Source organism: Carlito syrichta, unplaced genomic scaffold (genome assembly GCF_000164805.1).
Source record: "Carlito syrichta isolate Samal-C Ts95f unplaced genomic scaffold, Tarsius_syrichta-2.0.1 Scaffold308837, whole genome shotgun sequence".
NCBI classification, from domain to species: Eukaryota; Metazoa; Chordata; class Mammalia; order Primates; family Tarsiidae; genus Carlito; species Carlito syrichta.
The window spans coordinates 139159-161785 of NW_007252933.1; the positions used below are offsets into that span (position 1 = coordinate 139159).

The 22627-nt window shown below is 37.4% G+C and overlaps 1 protein-coding gene across 1 annotated transcript in view; it reads left to right on the forward strand.

Annotated features, from left to right (window-relative positions):
• The window catches only part of MGAT4A (mannosyl (alpha-1,3-)-glycoprotein beta-1,4-N-acetylglucosaminyltransferase, isozyme A), a 126127-nt gene that overhangs the window by 80533 nt on the left and 22967 nt on the right, over nt 1-22627 (forward strand). Inside the window, exons 6-11 of the mRNA XM_008066048.2 lie at nt 515-628; nt 1471-1546; nt 16467-16581; nt 17727-17857; nt 20701-20808; nt 20932-21125. Of these exons, the coding sequence (XP_008064239.1) occupies nt 515-628; nt 1471-1546; nt 16467-16581; nt 17727-17857; nt 20701-20808; nt 20932-21125 (738 nt within the window). The remainder of the gene's footprint in view (nt 1-514; nt 629-1470; nt 1547-16466; nt 16582-17726; nt 17858-20700; nt 20809-20931; nt 21126-22627) is intronic.

Below are 22627 nucleotides of genomic sequence, written 5' to 3' on the forward strand. Positions count from 1 at the left end.
GGATTACAGGCGCGCACTACCACGCCCCGCTAATTTTTTGATTTATTGTAGAGATGAGGTCTTGCTGCCCAGGCGGGTCTCAAACCCGCGGGCTCAGGCAATCCACTCACCTCAGCCTCCCAAAGGCGCGGATTACAAGCTGAGCCACCGAGCCTGGCTCAATTATCTCTTTTCTATAGGATCTTGGTTTCTTTTTAAATTTTGATACTTTTTAAGAATGTGATATCTGAAGTTGGCTTAGGATTTCTATGCTCCTATAAAGACAGTGTCATTTTACAGTGTTTTTAAAAGCATTACTTAAAAAACAAACAAAACTTGTGCTATTGGTAAAACCTGTGTTTTCTGTTAAATAAAATTTGTGATCAGCTGCTTCATTTAACACCTTGTGACCATAACATTACATCTTGCCACAAATGATTACTGATGTGTTTTATCTAAAGCATGGTAAATTGAGCATTAAAATATATAAAACCCCACATAACTTAAATAACTCCGCTAACCTTTCTTATAATAGATTTGCTAAAGAAATCACTTCTGGTCTAGTAGAAGTAATATCACCCCCTGAAAGCTATTATCCTGACCTGACAAACCTAAAGGAGACATTTGGAGACTCTAAAGAAAGAGTAAGGTGAGCTGTGAGTCATTTAAAATTCTCTGCCTGCATAAATATAATATTTAATAAATGTAGTTTTTGTTTATCGAAGCTTACAAAGTGTTAGAGTTGAATTTGGCAAAATATTCTAGGTGGTCTCATTTAGTCCAGAACAACTTATAAGATGTTCTGGAAAAGTTTTCTTAGAATGCATAAAAGCTTATACTATGGGCCTTTATTTTATCGTATTTTTTAAAATCTGGGCTTTTAGAGCCACTTCTTTTATTTAACCTTCATCTCTTTATTTCTGTAGGCTACCAGGAAGTCACTGAAAAACCTTAATGTTGTAAATTTTGGTATCATTTTTTTAGCATTCAGTACATATTTATTTTTACCTGCATGCAAAACACAGTCCTAGGCTTCAGAGTAGTTCCCCCAAGTGTAATTTTTGAAGCACTGGTTTGATGAGATGTTATGATGCTACCGAAAAAAAGGGCCTGTGGTCAAGGAAGTTTAGAAAATGCTGGATTAAGAACATTTTTTTTTCTTCAGTAAATATCTTCACTGCTGGATGTTTTAGTGCCTCTACTATACTAATATGTTTCTAGATGGATAATAGGTATACAGTGTTTCCCAAACGTACCTGACATTAGACTTCTTTTCCCCTGAGGACATCTTGTGTTCTTGGGAATACATTTTGATAAAGACTTCATTAGAGGAAAGTGAATTTTCTTTTAATCTCTATCCAACGTGTGTGTGTGTGTGTAACACACATACAGATGATGTGTTATATAGACACTTGAGGTTTATATGTCTAATCTTATTTTACTAAATTTCAGTCTGATTTCTTACTTAGTTTTTGAAAATGTTTATTTCAGATGGAGAACAAAGCAAAACCTAGATTACTGCTTTCTGATGATGTATGCTCAGGAAAAGGGCACATATTACATTCAGGTAAGTGTGGTTTTTCCTTTCATGTTTTTCACACTTGTAAAGAAAAGTATTATCAAGAGCATATTTTCATTAAAACAGGAAGTTCTGAAAGAGAGTACAAACCCTCTGAGATCTGTCAGATCATAACTGTATCTCACAGAACTGAGGGGTCTCCATGGTAACTGAGAATGTGGGCTCTGAGGTTTCTTCTCCAGTGAATGCAGATATCAGCTCTCCACCTAGCAGGATGATACGTGCAGCAACTTAATCTTCTCCCTCCTTCCTTTCTCCCGGTCTTCTATCTTCTCTCTCCTCCTCACTCTTTATACTGTTAATAAAAACAACAAGATTTAATTATTTGGTAAAATTTTAAAGAAGACTTTTCTTATAATTTTCTTAGTGGTCTTATGGTAGAATAATTTTTTTGTGGACCCCGAGACAGTTACATTTATGTTGAACATCATAAAATGGACATCAAAGTTCAACAGTCCAATTTTCAGCAGCACAGCCATAATGCTCTAGAAGTAGACTAATACTATGATGATAGGGGTTTTAAGCTATCAGGTAGGTAACAGCTTATAGGATTCTAGGAAGCTCTTATTTCTTCCAAATCTCATTCTTCTTGATGACTTAAGCTTACATTCCACCTCTGGGATTTCATTTCTTTAACCAAAGAGTGTCTTTATCCCTCGTTCAAAATGCAGATACCTTTGAGACGCATAGCACACTAAGCCGTCAGTTATTAGTTTTTGGTATAAAAGGTTTATTAGATCCTTTCCTGAGAGAGTATTTTGATGAGGTTGGCAAGAGGAGACTCTTGATGCCTGAATCAGAAAGGAAATGATTGGGCAGCCTATGGGGAGGAGGGGAGTTGGAGAGAAGGAAAAAAGAAGGAAAAAAGAAGGAAAAAGCATGGTCTCAGAGGAGAAGGGAGTCTTTCTTCACTCCCTTGACATGTGACCTTCAGTCAGCTATGTTAAAATGTGCGTGAACTCTTCCTTGGCTCATAGAATAGGAAATGTAGATGATGAATATAGTCAGAATATAACATGTATATAAGTATATAAGAGTTTTGCATGTAAAAATATATCATAGATTTTAGTAGTGGATTTCTTTTAACCACCTTAGAGGAGAAGTCTTGTTTTTAATTTTAAAATAATAAGGAAAGTATTTTATCTTAATATAATGCAAATGATATTATTGTTGAGCCTGGCTGTTTTGTTCTAGGGCCAACATATAAATATGTGCATTATAGTTAAAAACTTCATATAAAGAATTTTAAAGTGTTGTTGCATTGCTTTTAAAATTTGTTTTAAATTTCTCTCTGTGGAGAGTATTAATGAAAACTTAAAAGTTTTTTTTTTTTTTACAATGAGTAAATGTTTAGGAAGTTAAGGATAGGATGGGGATAAAGAGGGTAGTAAAATAAACTTTCCCTGAGCAGGGTCAGTATATAAGATATTATAAGAATGGCAGTAGCTATGAACTTATATAAGGGGGCACCCCCCAAAAAAGCAGAATTATTTTTTGGAGGGTGAGCCCCTTGTAGCACATGCTCCCCCCGCTAGGTAAGTGTTCTAGCCACCCACTGGCATCAGTGTGCCAGCTAGTGTTGTTGTGAGAGGCTATGTTCAGCTTCAGTGACTTTTTTTGGATTCTTTCAGTGTATTTGCCCATTTCATGATGGGTGATTTATGAGCACACCTGCCCAAATCACACTGAGTGTTCCTTAGATTTTTTTTTTTTTTTTTTGAGTTGGAGTCTCACTTTGTCGCCCAGGCTGAAGTGCAGTGGCATACTCCCGGCCACCACATCCTCGACCTGCTGTACTCAGGTGATCCTTCTGCCTCGGTCTTCCAAGTCGCAGGAACTACAGGCGTGCGCTACCATGCCCAGCTGATTTTTAATTTATTGTAGAGATGAGGTCTCGCCAAATTGCCCAGGTAGGTCTCCAACCTTTGGGCTTAGGCAATCCACTCACCTCAGCCTCCCCAAGTGCTAGGATTATAGGCTTGAGCCACTGTGCCCGGCCTGTTCTTCAGTTTTTAACCAAAAATGGCATGACCCCCATGTCCTAACTTCTCTATTCACCTAATCTTACCTTGGGTAGCTTTTTTGCTGTTTCCCTGGATGAAAAAATCCTCAAAGGGAAACATGTTGCCAATGTGGAAGAGGTGAAACAAAAATTAGCAAAAGCGCTAAGGCATCAAAATTGACAAGTTCAAAAACTGTTTTGAGCAGTGGAAAAGCATAGCAATAAATGTCATCAAACGGAGAGTCCTCTGAAAGTGACTGAAGTTTAAACATGTAAAAATAAATACACAGTTTTTAATAAATTCCAGTTTTGAGGGGATCCCTCCCCTTCATATTTAGTGCATACTTACTACGTGCAGGCAGTTTTCTTTAAAATTTATACTTTATACTTATGCAAAAAAATCTGATTGAAAAGTGTACTTAAATAGATATTTCTCCAAAGATATACAAACTGCCTACAAACACATGAAGTGATATTCAACATTCACTAATCATAAAGAAATGTAAATCAAAACCACAATGAGATATCACCACATGGCCCATTAGGAAGGCTCCTGTTAAAAGATCATAAAATAACAAGTTTTGGCAAGGACACAGAGAAACTGAAACCTTTAACCCTGGGCAACATAGCAAGACCACATTTGTACAAAAAAATTAAAAAATTAGCCAGGTGTGGGAGCATGCATTTGAAGTCTCAGCTACTCAGAAGGCTGAGGTGGGAGGATTGTTGGAACCCAGGAGTTTGAGGCTGGGGTGAGTCATGATCGTGCCACTACAAACTCCAATATCTTTTAGTAGTGTTTTGTGATTTTCATTGTAAAAGACTTTCATCTCCTTGGTAAGGTTTATTCCTAAGTATTTTATCTTTTTTGATGCCATGTTTCTTAATTTCACTTTTGGATCGGTCATTGTTAGTTTATAAAAATACAACTGATTTTTGTGTGTTGTTTTTATGTCCTGAAACTTTGCTTAAGTAGTTTATTAGTTCTAGTAGTTTTGTTCTGTTTTGTTTTGTTTTGTTTTTGGTGTGTGAATTCTTTAGGTTTAGGTTTTTCTATATATAAGACCATTTCATTTGTGAATAATTATAATTCTACTCATTTTACAGTTTAAATGCCTTTTATTTCTTTTTTTGTTTAATTGCTATAGCTAGAATTTCTAGTTCTGTGTTGACTAATAGTGGTGAGAGTGCGCATCTTGCCTTGTTCCTTTTTTTGTGTATGTGAGGAGGCAGGATTTATTAAGAGGACAGAAAAGCTTCCACAGCAGGGGGGGACCCAAGGAGGTTGCCGGCTTTGTTCCTAATCTTAGAAAGTTTTTAGTCATTTGCTGTTGACTGTGATGTTAGCTCTCAGCTTTTCATACATGACTTTTATTATGTTGAAGTAGTTTCCTTCTGTTCCTACTTTGTGTAATGTTTTCTTCTTTAATCAAGAAAGTATGTTGAATTTTGTCAAATGCTACTTCTATATCACTTGAGAGATGATCTTCCCAGTTTGTTCATTTGGTACATTACATTGATTGATTTCATATGTTGAATCATCCTTCTATTGCAGATATAACTCACTTGATCATGTTGTATATAATTATTTTAATGTGCAATTTAATTCCATCTTCTAGTAGTCTGTTGAGGATTTTTTGCATCGGTATTCATCAGGAATCTTGATCTGTAGTTTTCCTGTTGTTTCTTTGTCTAGTTTTGGTATCAGAGTAATGCTGGCCTCAGAAAATGAGTTTGAAAGTGTTGCCTCTGCTTCAGTTATTTGGAAGTGTTTGAGGAGGACTGGTGTTAATTCTTCTTTAAACGTTCAACACAATTCTCCAGTGAGAGTCTTTGGTCCTAGGATTTTATTTGCTATGAGGTTTTTGATTATTGCTTCAATGTCTTTATTCTTTAAATTGTTTATTTCTTCTCTCTTTGTTTCTTAGCTAGTCTAGCTAAAATTTTTCAATCTTGTTGATCCTTTTTAAAGAAAAACTCTTGGTTTCTTTTATTTTTTTCCCCCAACTGTTCTTCTATTTACTTATCTGTTTTAGTCTTTATTTTTTCCTTCCATCTGCTAATTTGGGATTTAGTTAGTTTAGTTTAGGTTTTTTTTTCCCAGTTTCCTTGAGATGTTAAGTTATGTTGTTGATTTAAGATCTTTCTTCTTTTTTTTTAGCATAAATGTTTACTGTTATAAACTTCCCTCTTTGTATAGCTTTTGTTGCATATCATACATTTTGGTTTGTTGTGTTTTTGTTCTTGTCTCCAGAATTGTTCTAAATTCCCTTGTGATTTTTTCTTTAACCCATTGGTTGTTAAGGGTATATTGTTTAATTTCCACAAATTTGTGTGTTTTTTCTCTGTTTTTGACTTCTAGTTTCTTTCTGTTGTGGTCAGAGAAGATATGTTGTATGGCTTGTCTTCTTAAATTTGTGAAGACTTGTTTTGAGGACTGACGTGTGGTGTGTCTTGGAGAATGTTCCATGTGTCTGTGAGAAAAATGTGTATTCTGTTGTTGTTGGTTACAGTGCTCTTTATATGTCTGTTGGGTTTGTTTGATCTATAATGTTGTTTAAGTCCTCAGTTTCCTTACTGATCTTCTGTCTGATTGTTCTATCCATAACTGAAAGTGGGTTACCGAAGTCTCTTGCTGTTATTGTGTTGTTGTCTGTATCTCCATTCAGTTCTGTCAATGTTGACTACGTATATTCTAGAACTCTAATGTTAGGTACATATTTATTTATAATTGCTATATCTTCTTCAAGAATCGACTCCTTTATCATTATATAATATCCTCCTTTCTCTCTCATGACAATTTTTGTCTTAAGGCCTATTTTGTCCAAGTATGGGCATTCTTATTCTTTTTCAGTTTGCATGGATAAACTTTTATCATTCTTTAACTTTTAGCCTATGTGTGTCCTTTGATTTAAAGTGAGTTTCTTATAGACAGCATATTGATGGATCTCACTTTTAAAAATCCATTTGACCAATCTGTGTCTTGTCATTGAGATGCTTAACTCATTTACATTTTAAGTGATTACTGATATAGAAGGATTGACTGTTGCCATTTTGTTCATTGGTTTTTGTCTTGGAACTCATTTGTCCATCTTTTCCTCCCTTGCTGCCTTTTGTATTTTTTTTTTTTTTTATGGTGGCATATTTTTATTCCTTTTTATTTCTCTTTGTGTATATTCAATAGATAGTTATTCTGTAGTTACCATTGCAATTACATAAAGCATCTTAAAATTATAACAAGCTATTTAAAACTGATGACTCCAATTGTATATAAAATCTCTACTCTCTTACCTCTCTGCCTCCCCCCCACATAATGTTATTAATGACACCAATTTCCTCTTTATATTGCACATATGTTAATATAGGTTTATACTTACTTTTTAGGTTTTTGTTTTTTTAAGATTCTATACCAGATTTAAAAGTGATTTATGTACCTGCATTTTCTTAATACTATATTAAGATTCTGTATTTATCTGTACATATATTATCTAAACTCTAACCAGGGAGTTTTCTATTTTTGTATGGTGTTTTATTGTTACTTATTGTCCTTTTACTTCAACAGGGCAGTAGAACAGATCTAGTGCTGATGAACTCACTCAACTTTTATGTATCTGGGAAAGTCTTAATTTTTCCTTTACTTTTGAATTACAGTTTTGTCAGGTGTAATATTCTTGGTTGGCAAGTTTTTGTTTTGTTTTGCTTTGTGTCACCACTTTGACTATATCATTCCACCCCCTTCTAGCCTACAAAGTTTCTGCTGAGAAGTCTGCTGATAATCTAATAGGAGCCCCTTCATATGTGATGGGTCACTTTTCTCTCGCTGCTTTCAGGTTTCTTTCTTTGTCTGTGACTTTTGACAGTTTGATGATGATGTTTCTTGGTGTAAGTCTTTTTTAGATTTATTGCAGTTGGAGTTCTTTGAGCTTTATTTTTCCTTCTAGAACTCTTATAATGCATATTTTCTTCCACTTTATGGTATCCATACATCCCTTAGGCTGTCTTCATCACTCTCTCCTCTCTCCCTCCCTTCCCACCCCCACCTCCTGTGCCTTGGTAATTTTGAAAGTTATGGGCCGGGCTTGGTGGCTCAGCCTGTTATCCCAGCACTTTGGGAGGCTGAGGCAAGCAGATTTCCTGAGCCCATGGGTTCAAAACCAGCCCGGGCAACTTGGCAAGACCTCGACTCTACAATAAATAAAAAATTAGCTGGGTGTGGTAGTGCATGCCTGTAGTTCCGGACACTTGGAAGGCTGAGGCAGAAGGATTGCCGGAGCCCAGCAGGTCGACTCTGGGGCGGCCATCAGAGTGCCACTGCACTTCAGCCTGAGGGACAGAGTGAAACTCCAACTCAAAAAAAAAAAAAAAGTTATGACTTTAATTTCACTGATACTTTCTTTTGCCTGGTTAGGTCTGCTGTTTAGTACTTCTAGTTAAACTTTCAATTCAGGTTTTGTGTTCTTCAGTTGAAGAATTCCTGCATGGTTCTGTATAGTTTCTATCTATCTGTTGATATTCTCAGTTTGTTCATGCATCATATTCCTCATTTTGTTTAGCTGTCTGTATGAGCTTGCTCTTTTAATTCATTGAGCATCCTTATGGCAATTATTTTGAAATCTTTGTTGAATAATTCAAGTATTTTTGTTTCTTTGAGGTAGATTTCTGGAGATTTATTTGGTTCCTTTGGATATGCCATATTTTTCTTTGTATGTCTTGAATTTTGGCATTTGAAAAATCAGCTGCCTCTCCCAGTCCTTGCAGTCTGATTTTCTACTGGAAGTACTTTCTCAAGCCTAGCTGGAAATCCTAAAGTCCTTTGAGTCTTTTCTGGGTCTTTGCCATCTCTAGTCTTGTGGGTGTCATTTCCTAATTGTGATCTGCTGGTTTCTACCCAGGAGCTCTCTCTGGTGTCTGTCTGCAATGCCGTGGCCTGGCTGGTGCTGTAGTACTGGAGCTCCACCTAGTGTATATTTTTGGCATTGCATCCTCTGGTGCAGGTTGATGGCCTTTGTTCTTAGCGAACCTGGTGCCCTGCTCTTGTTCCTGCTTTGATTTAGACAAGACAGAATCCAGTCCTTCAGGCTGTACCCCAGTAGGTCAAAAACATTAAGTATTCTATACAGGGAGAAGTTGGTAGTTGAGTATTTCCTCCCAATCAGGCTGTACACAGCCTGAGGGAAGGACTGTGACTATTGAATGCTCTGATTTTAAATCCATGTCTCTGTGGGGGAGGAGGGTCAGGTCGGGGGTTTCTTATTTCCATCTTGCTGACGTTTTTCTAAATCAACCCTCTTTTACAATAAGGACCATACCGTATCAACTGTCTGATAACCTGTTTTGTTGTCACTTAACATATTGTAGACTACATGCCAGTAAATTTAGATTGATATGATTTAATTCTTGAAGTGCCATTATTCAGATATCATAATCACTTATTTTTGGTCATTTAGATTGTTCCTAATTTTCTAGCTGTTTCAAAGAGAAACTCATTGAACATTCTTAAAGTGATCACATTTGCCCCCAAAAAATGCCTCAGCAAAGAGGGTGTTGCTTTATAGTCTACAAAATCTCATTGTGTATAATTCTCTCATTGTGTTCATTATGATCTATAAAGTATTAATGGGGAAAATATATTAGCCTAAAATTTCTCAGTTTAATGCTGGTTTTCAGTGTTTATAAAGGATAGATTTCATCTGGGAAGTTTTGGTGAAAACTAGGATAGGATAAGGGGCAGGGAAGCAAAGGAATTTCTCCCAGATGTCTTGATGACCCCCTAGGGCTGTGACTTCAGGATTGTGAGTGTTAGAGGTGTATCACACCGAGGCTTTAAACAGTGCTTTTAAAAGGCCATAGAGCCAAGGATTGCTTTGTGGTCATCACAGACATACACCTCAAGGAAAGAGGAAAATGCTGACTGCCTGGTATAACTCCTATGACTTGGAATGAAGTTTCTGCTGATGGCATCATAGGCAGTTTCATAAAGTGTTTTATCACAATGACTTGGAGTTGAAGGCAGTGCCTTCTGGAAAACCATTGGATGATGCATGCACTTCACAGGTGCTGCTGTGTTTTCCTTGCTGTAGCCCGTATTAAAGCACATTGTGTCAGGCAGTCCCATCTTCAGTGATGCTGAGGTTAATCACAGGTCTCAACGTTCCAGCCTCCCTCTCTATTATAAAGCTCCCCAGCCAGTCCACTTGTTGTCTCAGTATCTATTGATTATTTTTTCCTAGATCAATTATTTCATTAGAGGTTTCCAAGTGGTGCATCTCTAATTCAGTAATTTCTGACACTTTCATAAGCTGAATTCTTCCGTAAAGAATTTTCCTTCCTTAACCTGTTAGGTTACCCTGAAAAATAGTTCACAAAGACAAGGCAGAATAAATACTTGATTCTTTCTGTTTAGTTTTTAAAGGTGTTGCCCTAGCAATCTTCAGTGGTAGCCATTTTTAAAGTATCATTATGAACTTATGAGTGTTTAAAATACATTTTATTTGCCTCAGTCCATTGTGTCATTATTCTTATTGGCCCTTCACAGTCCAATAGGAAACTCTTGACTTTTGTATCCTCTCTATATAAGTCTAGTAATCTTGTATCACTTTTTTGTTCACCAGCAAATCTTGCAAATTTCTTATCCCGGCTGTAGAATCAAACATTTCTCTGTGAAGCCCCATTCCTCGTAAAGGTGTATAGTATGAACACAATCTGGACACTTGAGATGCTCGTACCTATTGAGTTGTCTTTGCTGCTAGGACTTTCAGCAAGGAAAATAGCATTTTGATATTTCAGTTCAAATTAGAATAAGATGTATGATTATAGGGTTATAGATCATGGGGCTTTTTGTTTTGTTTTGTGTTAGTAGGAATCTCACTCTGTCGCCCAAGCTGGAGTGCAGTAGCATGCTCACGGCCACTGCATCCTTGACCTGCTGGGCTCAGGTGATCCTTCCGTCTCAGTCTCTCAAGTAGCTGGAACTGCAGGCATGCACCACCACACCAGCTAATTTTTTGATTTATTGTAGAGATGAGGCCTGACCAAGTTGCCCAGGCTGGTCTCAAACCTCTGGGCTCAGGCAGTGCTCTTGCCTCTGCCTCCCAAAGTGTTGGAATTATAGGTGCGAGCCACTTTTTGAATTAATAAATGTATTTATTTTCTCTTAGATTAAAAGTATAGGTTTTTAATAACATTATCCTCATAAATTTGTTCTATGGTATAGCTAAAATAGTTTCAAAATATTGGTAACATTATCACTACTAACAATAAGACTACTTAATGCAGTTTAAATGACAGAGGACCCCAAAACCTTGAGAATTTATTCATAAAAAATTGTGTATTTATTCTTACATGTTTAAACTTCAGTCACTTTTAAAGTACTCTGTTTGATGCAATACACCACTCAAGGTGCTTTTTCTACTGCTCAAAACTATTTTTTAACTCATCAGTTTGGATGCCTTTTAGTGCTTCTGCTGTTTTTTGTTGCACCTCTTCCACATGGGCAAAACTTTTTCCTTTGAGGACTTTTTTCATTGGGTTGCTCAAGTTGAGATCAGGTGAATAGGGAGGTGGGGCACCTGGGTCATGCTGCTTTGGCCAAAAATTGCTGAACACTCAGCACAGTGTAGGCACGTACTCTTGTAAGTCACCCATCATGAAATGGGCAAAAGCACTGATAGAATCTCAAAAAAAAAAAATTCACTGAAGCCAAATGCAGCCTCTCACAGCAACACTAGTTGGTACACTCATGTCAGTGGGTTCCTAGAACTCTTAACTAGTGGGGGAAGCCAGTACTATAAGGGGTCCGCTTTCCAAAACATAATTTTGCTTTTTTTGGCAGGGGTCTCACCTCATATATTCTATACGGATATATAGTCAAAACACTGTATTTGAAAGTCATTTGAGGGTCAGGTGTGGTGGCTCACGCCTATAATTCCTGCACTTTGGGAGGCTGAAGCAGGAGGATTGCTTGAGCCCAGGAATTCAAGACAGTCCGAGTAACATAGCAAGACCTCATCTCTATCCAGGAAAAAAAAAAAAAAATCAAAAAATTAGCCAGATGTGGTGATGTGTACCTGTAGTCCCAGCTACTCAGGAGGGAGGCAGAGGCAGAAGGATCACCTGAGCCCAGGAGATTGCAGCTATGGTGAACTGGAAGTGTGCCCAGGCAACAGAGTGAGACCCCAATTCAAAAAAAACAAAAACAAACAAACAAACAAAAGATAGAAAATCTCTTGAGGTAATTCCTTATCCTGCACGATTATACTGCCAACTTGACATGAAACTAAGTTCATTTGTTTTGGTTTATATTCAATTTTTAGGGTATTTTTTTCCTTTTTGGCTATGTGAAACATAACATTCCAAATTTAAAACTTAAATGCAACAGGACACATTTGTAAAACTCTCACTTTTATCCCTTTCTCTTCACCCTACTTCCTCCCTCCCATGTTGGCCCCATCATTATCTTTTGGCTTCTCCTGGTACTTTTTAAAAATTTAAATACACTAGGGGGGAACCCCAAAAAACTGGAATTGTTTTTTGGAGGTTGGGCCCTTTGTAGTACCGGCTTCCTCTGCTAGGCAAGTGTTCTAGGAACCCATCAGCATCAGTATACCAGCTAGCATTGTTGTGAGAGGCTGCGTCTGGCTTCAGTGAACTTCTTTTTTTGAGATGCTTTCAACACCTTTTCCATTTCATGCCTGGCGGTTTACATAAACAACCTGCCCGCACCACACTGGGTGTTCAGAGGTTTTTGGCTTCAAGTGGCACGACTCCCATGCTCCCCACCGCTTCTTCAGCCGATCTTGCCCTGAGCGATGGACTCTTTCTTGTTTCTCAGGATGAAAAGAGTCCTTAAGAGGAAAGGCTTTGCCGATGTGGAAGAGGTGAAACAAAAATGGCAGAAGTACCTAAAAGGCATCAAAATGGATGAGTTCAAAAACTCTTTTGAGCAGTGGAAAAGGCATCTTGATAGATAGATGTGTTGCATCAGATGGAGAGTACTTTGAGGGTGACTGAAGTTTAAATGTGTAAGAATAAATACACATTTTTTTCTGGGCCAAATTAAGTTTATTAGTACTGTTTTGTTTATCTTTTTATTCTATTATAGAGATGTGGGGTACAAGTCAGAACTAGCTGCACAAGTAGGCATCATGCAGGTGAAGTTTGAGTCTCAGCTGGTCCTCACTTCTCCTGGTTTGGGGCCAGGTTCCCTCCCTGTCCCCTCCACCAGCAGTATCCAGTGACTGCTGATTCTTACCTTGTGCTAATATGACTAATGTTCAGGTCCTACGTATGAATGAGAACATGTGGTATTCAGTTCTTTGTTTCTGTGGTGGGTCACTTAGTATGACAGTCTCCAACTCCATCCAGTTTATTACAGAGTCCATGACTTTGTCCTTCGTTATGGCTGTGTAATACGCCATCATGTATATGTACCACATTTTCTTTATCTAGTTCACTTTCGATGGGCAGTAGGATTGCTTCCATGTTTTTGCTGTTGTGAATGGTGCAGCTGTGAACATGTGTGTGCAATTTTTGTAGAATGACTTATGTTTCTCCAGATATTCAATTCCACTTTTTGGGGGTCCCCTTTATATGTGTAACATTCTCCCTCTTTCTGAAACTACATCCGTATACTGTAGAAACAATATTTTGCATCTTGCTTTTAGCTTCCCTCTGTAAGCATTTTTTTTTTCCTGCTTATGTTCCTAAATTAGCCAACTAAAAAGAACATGTTTAAAGTTGCAGAATTGAAAAAACAGTTCAGGCCAGACTCGTTGGCTTAGCCTGTCATCCCAGTACTTTGGGAGGCTGAGGCGAGTAGATTGCCTGAGCCTGTGGGTTCGAGACCAGCCTGGGCAACTTGGCGAGACCACGTGTCTACAATAAAAAAAAAGAAAAAGAAAAACAATCCTACATATTCTAAGAAACACTCAGGATAACATTTCACTTCCTTGTGGTGCATAAAAACTCTCAGCATTAGAAACTGGACATCTCATCAGTGATCACGAATGAGATCTGTGCTAGGTTTTTCAGAGTGGCTCTTGCCATGACAAACAATGGTGTCAGAAAAGCACTCGTGTTCACCAAAAGCCTGTGCACACGTGTTCATAGCAGCTTTATTTGCAATAGTCAATCACTGGAAGCAACCCAAATGTCCTTCAACAGGTGACTGGTGAAACAAGTGGCAGTTCATTTATGCCATGGAATACTAAACAAAAGAAACAAACTATGGATGCACGCAACAATGTGGATCTCCACAGAGTGATGCTGAGTTAAAAAGTCAGTCTCAGAATGTTGCATACCGTGTGACTCACAGCCTTGGAGAGATGATAATGCTGTGGGGATGGAGGACAGGTTGTTGGCTGCCAGAGGACAGGAAGGTGGGAAAGGGAGAGGTGTGGGTGTGGATGTAAAAGCCTAGCACGGCCCGTACTGGGGGTCCTGTGATGGAGCTGTTGCGTGTCCTTACTGTGGTGGGCACACAAAGCTGGACATGGGATAAAATGGCCCAGAATTAGATAACACGTGCACACACGAACACGGCTGAGTGCATGGAAAACTGGTGGCATTTGAATAAGTTTGGTGAATCGTATTGAAGTTGATTTGCTGACAGTTTAGTTCCATTAGAGGATGTTTTATTGAGGAAGCTGTGTGAAGGGTATTTACAGTCTCACTGTTACTTCTTACAACTCCATGTGAATCTACAGCTATCTTTTAAAAGTTTTTTTTGTTTTTGTTTTTGTTTTTTTGAGTTGGAGTCTCACTCTGTCACCCAGACTGGTGCAGTGGCTGCTCCCGGCCACTGCAACCTCGACCCACTGGGTTCCAGCGATCCTTCCACCCCAGCCTTCCTAGTAACCGGAATTACAGGCACGCGCTACCATGCCTGGCTGAGTTTTTGATTTATTGTCGAGATGAGGTCTCGCCAAGTTGCCCAGGTGGGTCTCGAGCCCGCGGGCCCAGGCAATCCACTCACCTTAGCCTCCCAAAGCATGGGATTACAGGATGAGCCACCGAGCCTGGCTTTAAAAGTAAAATTATTTGGTGACATGTGAGAGTGGGAAACAAAGTATCTTTCCTAATTTATTACATGTGAATTAAAGTATGTATGGTAACTGAAGTTATGTATTAAATTTGAAGTAGGCATGTAGAATTGCTGGATAGTAGGAATCATCTTCCTTTGGGCATATTCAGTAAATGTTTAGGTTTGAGTGTTGGCATATCTTCACTCAGAAAGCAAAGTTACAGTATAGCTCTGTGCTTTGTCTAATTATCCATCTAGTCTCCCGTGAAGCTCTGAGGTCATAAAACATGTCTTTCCTGTTTACCGATGTATCCCCAGGGTTTAATACAATGCCTGAAACATAATAGGAGCAGAGTAAACAGTTGGTAAGTCAGTGGATATCACATATTTGCAAGTACTGCTACTGTTTCTTCATAGACAGGAAGAAAAACGCTTGTAGTTCTCAAATATGTGGAAAATCAAATACTAAAACAAACACTAGTTAGTAGGTCATAAGAAATAAGGTGAAATTAAGAAAAGGAAAGTATGTTTAGGGTGTTATCATACTCATGTGACTTTATTTTATTTTTATTTTTATTTTTTTTGAGTTGGAGTCTCATTCTGTCGCCCAGACTGGAGTGCAGTGGCCACTCCTGGCCACCACAGCCTCGACCTGCTGGCCTCCAGCGATCCTTCCGCTCAGCCTTCCAAGTAGCTGGAACTACAGGCATGCGCTACCACGCCCAGCTAATTTTTGATTTATTGTAGAGATGGGGTCTCGCCAAGTTGCCCAGGCGGGTCTCGAAACCGCGGGCTCAGGCAATCCACTCACCTCAGCCTCCCAAAGGCACGGGATTACAGGCTGAGCCACCGAGCCCGGCTCGTGTGACTTTAAAATAGGATGAGAGGAGATTCTGGCAGGGGGTCTGGGGGGGAGGAAGCGCTGTGTGTGTCCAGCATCCTCCATTCCTTGCCCACCCTGTCGGGCAGGTCAGAACACCAGGTAAAGAGAGTGTGTGGTGCTGGCAGGACTGAGGGCTTTACTGGCACTCCTGTGAACTGCCACCGTGTCTTAAGTATTATGTAGGTATGGATTAAAAATTTAAAAAGGGGACTTTTAGGAATCTGTCCTACAGAAATGAAATAAGCTTATTTATTGCAGCATGGTTTGTATTGACAAAGCCCAGGAAACTCCCTGAATGTCTGTTTGTGAGCAGGCCAGGGCCAAATCAACTGTAATACATCTATTCTATGGAATACATTAGAATATGTCAGTTAAATTGAGTGGTTTAAGTGGGTATTTATTAACCTGGGAAGATACTCTTGATATCTTAAAATTAAAACGCCAGTTTTGTATTATTACCCCTTTTTATAAATATGAAAAGGGGGAATGGAAACCTGATATATGGGTCAGTATGTGCGGTGTGTGCATACAGAAGGTATCAAATGGATGAACACCCAACTTTTCACATTGATCATCTCAGATAGCAGAGTAGAAAGTGGAGAAGAAAGCTGCTGACTTTTCTTTGACAGTCTCTTTGACTAGGTACCTGTATTATGTAAACAAGCAAAATATTTTAAAGGGGCCTGAAAATTTCTTTTTCTTTGAAATGGAAAAAAGATAGTGTGAAGTCATCTGGACACTGAAATGACAAAAAAGGAATAATCCATTGTTATTTCCTGTGGTAGGGAATGGTTTTAATGACCCTCTGGTGTATGTCTTCCATTTTATTTTCCTTATTTTATTTTAGTAACATCTATTTTTATATATCGTCATTATTTTTGACCATTTTTTTCTTGACGTTCATGATAAAGTTATACTTGAGTTTTTCCATAATAATGTCCTTCTATCTATAGTCTTTCCTTCTCTTTCTGATTTATTGATATAATTGCTCAATTTTCTCTAGCTTGAAGATGATATTATTGTCAAACAGAATTATTTTAATACCATAAAAAATTTTGCACTTCAACTTTCTTCTGAGGAATGGATGATTCTAGAGTTTTCCCAGCTGGGCTTCATTGGTAAGAAAAGTGTCACATTTATCTATTTTCCAAAAATAAACATGACTCTTAGAATCTGAAACCAATTGCATTTTTTGTCCTAAAGTTCTCTTTTTACCTGTGGAAATGGATTATCTTTGAGAGAACCTAACTTAGGTAAACCTCTCTATATGAAATGCTAAAGGTCATTTCAGGATAGCTTGTGACATTGACTCTAGGGCTCTACACGATGCTCACTATGGTCCTGATAAGCAGGTTTGGTTTCCTCTCTGAAACTTTCAGTGTCTTTATTATCTCAGAATTGGGATTCTTTTTAAAAGAATGCCACAGAAAGATTTTCTCATATAAGTTTTCGTGCATTGCATGAAATTCTTGTTCAGTGATTAATTTTTATTTGTTTATTTTATTAACTGTTTGGGGGCATTCATTTTAAAACATCTTTTTCTGCTTATGTTCCTAAACTAAACTAGCCAACTAAAAAAATATGTTTAAAGTTGAAGAATTGAAAAACAATGTCACACTCAAAACCAGACAAAGTAGGGACCAAAGTCAGGCCCAAACTTTACCTGTGCAATGACCATTTGTACACCTAATCCTGAATTGTACCCCACATCTTTAAAATAAATAAATAATTAAAAATAAAAATAAAAAACACTCAGAGGATAACATTTACTTCCTAAGTGTTAGAGACGACCTTGAACCTTGTTGATCATTTCACTCAAAACTTATTTAAAAAGTCAAAAGACATCTTTACTTGTGAGAACTTCAGTGAAAATTAGGAGTCCTTGTTTTTTTACATTTATTGATTTATGTTTTTTTAATTTAACCTCTCAATATTTCTTTTTTTGTGAGAAGAATCTTAGTAAGACATGAGATAAAAATCTCTGACTTGCTTTTTGAATTCTTTGAGCCAGTAGGTGTGTGATAGATGTTATAATAATGTCAGCAGTTTGCTAATTCTGCTTACACCCGTGTGACAGCTCAATAGGATGTCTAGCTAGAGCAAGTGTGTTTGTTTTTGATAATGCAAGTGGGAAAATTACTCATGATGATTTTTGGTTGAAAATACAAGCTTCAGTGTCTATAGCATATAAGATTTCACTAGTTTAAACTGTTTTAATGCTTGTTTTCTTTATCAGAATTATTAACTGGAAATATCTTTTTAGGTAAAATGTTTCAAGCACCGGACCTCACTCTGATTGTAGAATTCATATTCATGTTTTACAAGGAGAAACCCATTGATTGGCTCTTGGACCATATTCTCTGGGTGAAAGTCTGCAACCCTGAAAAAGATGCAGTAAGTTTATTCTTCACCAGGGTGGAGGGGACTTCTTTTCTATATTCGTGAAAGTGACTTTTAGGGAGTCAGATTTTGCAAATGAGCAGTTAAATAGGCAACTGAAAGCAAACTGTTACTGTTTTAAAGTTTCAAGGGCTTACTTTCTTTCTGAGCTTGATAAAAGGTTCTTTCTCTGTTAGAAGGACTTTTTAAGTAGCATTGTGAAAATTCTGTAAACCAGAGAACCCTGTTTCAGAACGGTGGCTTTTCTCCAGATTGCTGATAAATGTTTATAGTGCGTGTAGGCTCTGATATTTTGTTAGCTATTAGCTATAGAGGTTAACCACGTCTGCCCTATGTGGGGTGCCATTTCTGTTTTTCTTCATATTTCCTGTCACCTCTCTGCTTTCAAATACTTTGGGGGACAATAGCAGACTGTAACATATCTGGAAATAAATAAACTAAAAATAACATTCTATGCCAAAACAGTAACAAGACAACATACCTTTAAATGTATTGTTTGCAAGAGACCTGTGTTCACAATGATATGCTTGCCTTTTGGGATGATGGTAGCAGGCAAGTGAGTAAATGACAGGTTTTGCTTTGATTATTCAGACAGCAAGTTATTGCCATAGAATTCTCATTGTAAAAAGTAATGAGATATGTTTTCCTTGTCCAGTTGGAGTTATGCCTCTGGGGGGAAAATGCAACTTTTAATCTACTTGGTATAAGCATAAACAAATAAGAATGTACACATTCTTAAAAATGAATGTCCATTTTGACAGGTAATCAGTAAATATTTATTATAAGCACTTGTCATCATAGGGTTGAGTGACCTTTTGTTGTAACAAATAAGCATTTAGTTTGACTTGTGACCTCATATTCCCTCGAATAGTTTGATCATTCTACCTGCCAGCTAGTTTTTAGGATTCTACTTTCTGTAAGCTATCATTACATTTTGTTTAAAAAAAGTAAGACCAAAAAGCCCGTACAATATAATCTTAGTACAAATCATGGAAGGTAGCAAAATGGCAGAGTGCCTACTTTCCAACAGTAACTGAATCTATAAATTGATTCAAATAAATCATTTTAAAGACCTAAGTCCTTATATTTTCATAATGTAAAGGAATTTTTGTTGTAGGATACAAAAATGTTCATGTCGTCTTTACCTCCTACAATATGCTTACATTTAATTTGTCCTGTGCAGTTTTATTTAACGTGTGACTAGGTTCTAAAATGATCCTGTGAGGTTAAACAAAACATAAAACAAAACCTCTGAGAGTAAAAATTAAAATCACAAAAGCCCTCTGAATCACCCATAAATTTCAGTACGTGAATCTGTGGACAATTGTATCTAGTCCTTCACCCTCCCTTAGTCCATGTATTTCTGTAGCCCCTAATTTTTCAGTTGCTTCTCCTAGAATGTCAAGGATGCTGACACCTTATCCTCAGCAGCAGTCTGGGAAGCTTCCGCTCATTCACACATTCTTCTAAAGGTTTATCAGCCTGCTTGGACTCCTGGGCCCAAGTGCTTCTGTTGCCTCTGGGTGACGGCTGAATCTCAGGCACTGTCTAGTTACAGACCCCTTTCTCTTCCTCACTGTCCTCTGTCTACCCTGTCTCCTACCCTTTGCTCCTCCTTTTTATTCTCCCTCCCTTTTTTTCTCTCCCTTCCCTTTCACTTGAGCATTTGTGTGAAAAAAGTGTACCATTTCACCTCTATTCCACTGTTGGTTATAATGCCAATGAAGTGAAACCTCTTTTTTAACACCCAGTAAATTATTAGAAGTTTTTCAGCCGGGCGCGGTGGCTCAGCCTGCAATCCCAGCACTTTGAGAGGCCAAGGTGAGAGGATTGCCTGAGCCTGGGGGTTCGACACCAGCCTGGGCAACTTGGTGAGACCTTGTCTTTACAATAAAGCACAAAAACTAGCTGGGCGTGGTGGCACGTGCCTGTAGTTCCAGCTACTTGGAAGGCTGAGGCATGGAAGGATCGCCTGAACCCAGCAGGTCAAGGCTGCAGTGGCCGTGAGCATGCCACTGCCCTCCTGCCAAGGTGACAAGAGTGAGACTCTTAAAAAAAAAAAACTCTTAAAAAAAAAAAGTATTCCAAAGTGCACATTTCCTATAAATCTCTTTTTTGATATCCTTGTGGTCTATAACTCATAGAAGCCATTGCAAACGAAATTTTTAAAATTTTGTGAAAATAGCCATGGTGGTCTTGCAGCACTGAGTTAGCACCTCCTGCAGGACCACAGCAGCATTGTGAATTCCTTGGTGTTTGTTCCCATCATATACCAGGACCAAGCATGAGGACAGGTTGTGATGCTACATCAGGGCCATAAGGCACAGCGAGTTGAAAGATAGATGTTCCTTACCTGTGTTGAGATAGATTTGTCTGTTTTACTTTTAATATTGTTTGCTAGCTTATAGTCAAGTTGTTGCCTCACATTTTCAAACTGCTTTCATGCAACAAAATGTACTTTTTATTATTTGCAAATGCTTCATTGGATTATCCAATTAAAAGTATTTTGCATATTAGAGCCAAACCTCTAGTCTATTGTTTGTGCATTTCAATATTAAAAGTCAAATCTTCATAGATATGTCTTGAAGGATGATGGAAATCAAGTCCTTCACCCTTCCCATCGCTGTGCTTATTTTTAATTTCCAGATCATGGCTGTTTATCGATCAAGTCTGTTTAATGCCTCAAAGAAGGCCATAGAAAATGTGTAATTTATAATCATGACTTGAAGTTGTGCCTTCTTTTCAATATTTTTCTAAAGGACTTCTCATTTTCCAGATGGGGACAAGATTTCACTTTATTATGTAACACTCATGTGATTTTTTTCCCCAACGTTTAGAAACATTGTGATAGACAGAAAGCAAATCTGAGGATTCGCTTCAGACCTTCCCTCTTCCAACATGTTGGTCTGCATTCGTCACTAACAGGGAAAATTCAGAAACTCACGGTTGGTGATTTAATTTTATTTTCTCATGGACATACAATTTGTTTTATTTAGAGTGTAACTATTGCTTTTCTTCCTAAGTATAAATAAACCGTATGTTATTTAATAGCATACTTTTGCTCCTAGGATAAAGATTACATGAAACCATTACTTCTTAAAATCCATGTCAACCCACCTGCAGAGGTATCTACTTCTTTGAAGGTCTACCAAGGACATACACTGGAGAAAACTTACATGGGGGAGGATTTCTTCTGGGCTATCACCCCAACAGCTGGAGACTACATCTTGTTTAAATTTGATAAGCCCGTCAATGTAGAAAGGTTGGTGATTATGGAAATATATTTAGTCTTACAATTCAGACTTCCTCTTCATGATGTGATTTATGATAGATTGTGCATGTTTGTGTACATGTGTGTTTTCAGATATAATATCAGCATTTAACAGGTTTGGTATTTCTGGACTTGTATCTAGTATAATTTTTAAATATTTGTTTGTAGAACTCAGTTTCAAAAATCTTAATTTGGTGTTCATGTCCTTGCCTAGAATATCCCTTAAAAATTGACCTAGAACTAGTTGATTATCCCAGAAATTTGGTGGAAATGATAAATTTGACAGAGTATGACTATTCCTAGCAATGGTTTTACAAATGCTGGATTATTTTTAATACACCACAGAGGAATTTGCAACCTTTTAATGTTTCTTAGCACTTAATGGTCATTTTACAAATCTTAGAATTTTCTTCTCCCTGTTTTCCTTCAACTTTTCCTCAGTTTGGGATATGTTCCCCAGATGGCCTATGGCATATTTAATAGAATGTAGTTCTCTATTCTGTGGTATATTATTTTATGTACCCTCGTGGGAAGGCCAATTTTATTTTTAGAATCCACTATAAATTATTTGGAGCAATTCTATTCAAGATGGTTAAAAGCAATACATAGCTGTGATATGATGTTCTGATTTTCTTTTGTACTCTAACTGATTCCAAAGAGGAATTTAAGTTGTAAAAATATTTTAAGCAATGGGCATGCCACTGGAAGAACATGTAAAAATAGTTTTGAATAGTATTTTGCAATTGGAGCATGTATTTGTTTTGTTGTTACTTGGTCTTCATTTTTTATACTATTAGTCATACTCTGCACTTTGAGATATTGTTTATCATTCTTAAAAAATCATCATAGAATTAGAAACAACACAGATGTCTATTAGTAGGTGTTTGGTTAAATACATGATGATATTTCTGTGCAGTGGAATGCTGTGAGCAACCATTAAAAATAATGACATGGATCAATATGTATTGACTTGAAAACTTTTCAAGATATACACTAAGTGGGGGGGAAGAAGCAAATTTTATAACTTTATAGAATATCCTTTTAGGTTATTTTATAGATTATAGCATTCTGTGTGTATAGAATTCTAAGATATATTGAATTCTATATGTGTAGAATTATAGATTATAAACATTTTTGAAATAACAAAAACAATATTTTGCATATAGTACATACATTGAACAAATCAGAAATATATCAACTGTTAGTAGAGGTGGAATAACAGGAACTATGTCCTTTTGACTTGATACGTTTATTTTATATACTTTTTCTTCTCAATAAGCAATTTACTTTTTTCTTACATTAATCTTGACTGTTGGCAAAGTATAGATTCACATGTAGCCATAAGAAAGAAAACTGAGAGAACTGAGAGATCCTGTGTACCCATTACCCCAGTCCCTTCCTCCCACCAATGGTAATATATTTTGGTGTATGTGGCTATTGTGAATGGAATTGTGGTTTTTATTTGGGTTTGTGTTTGTTTATTATTGGTGTAA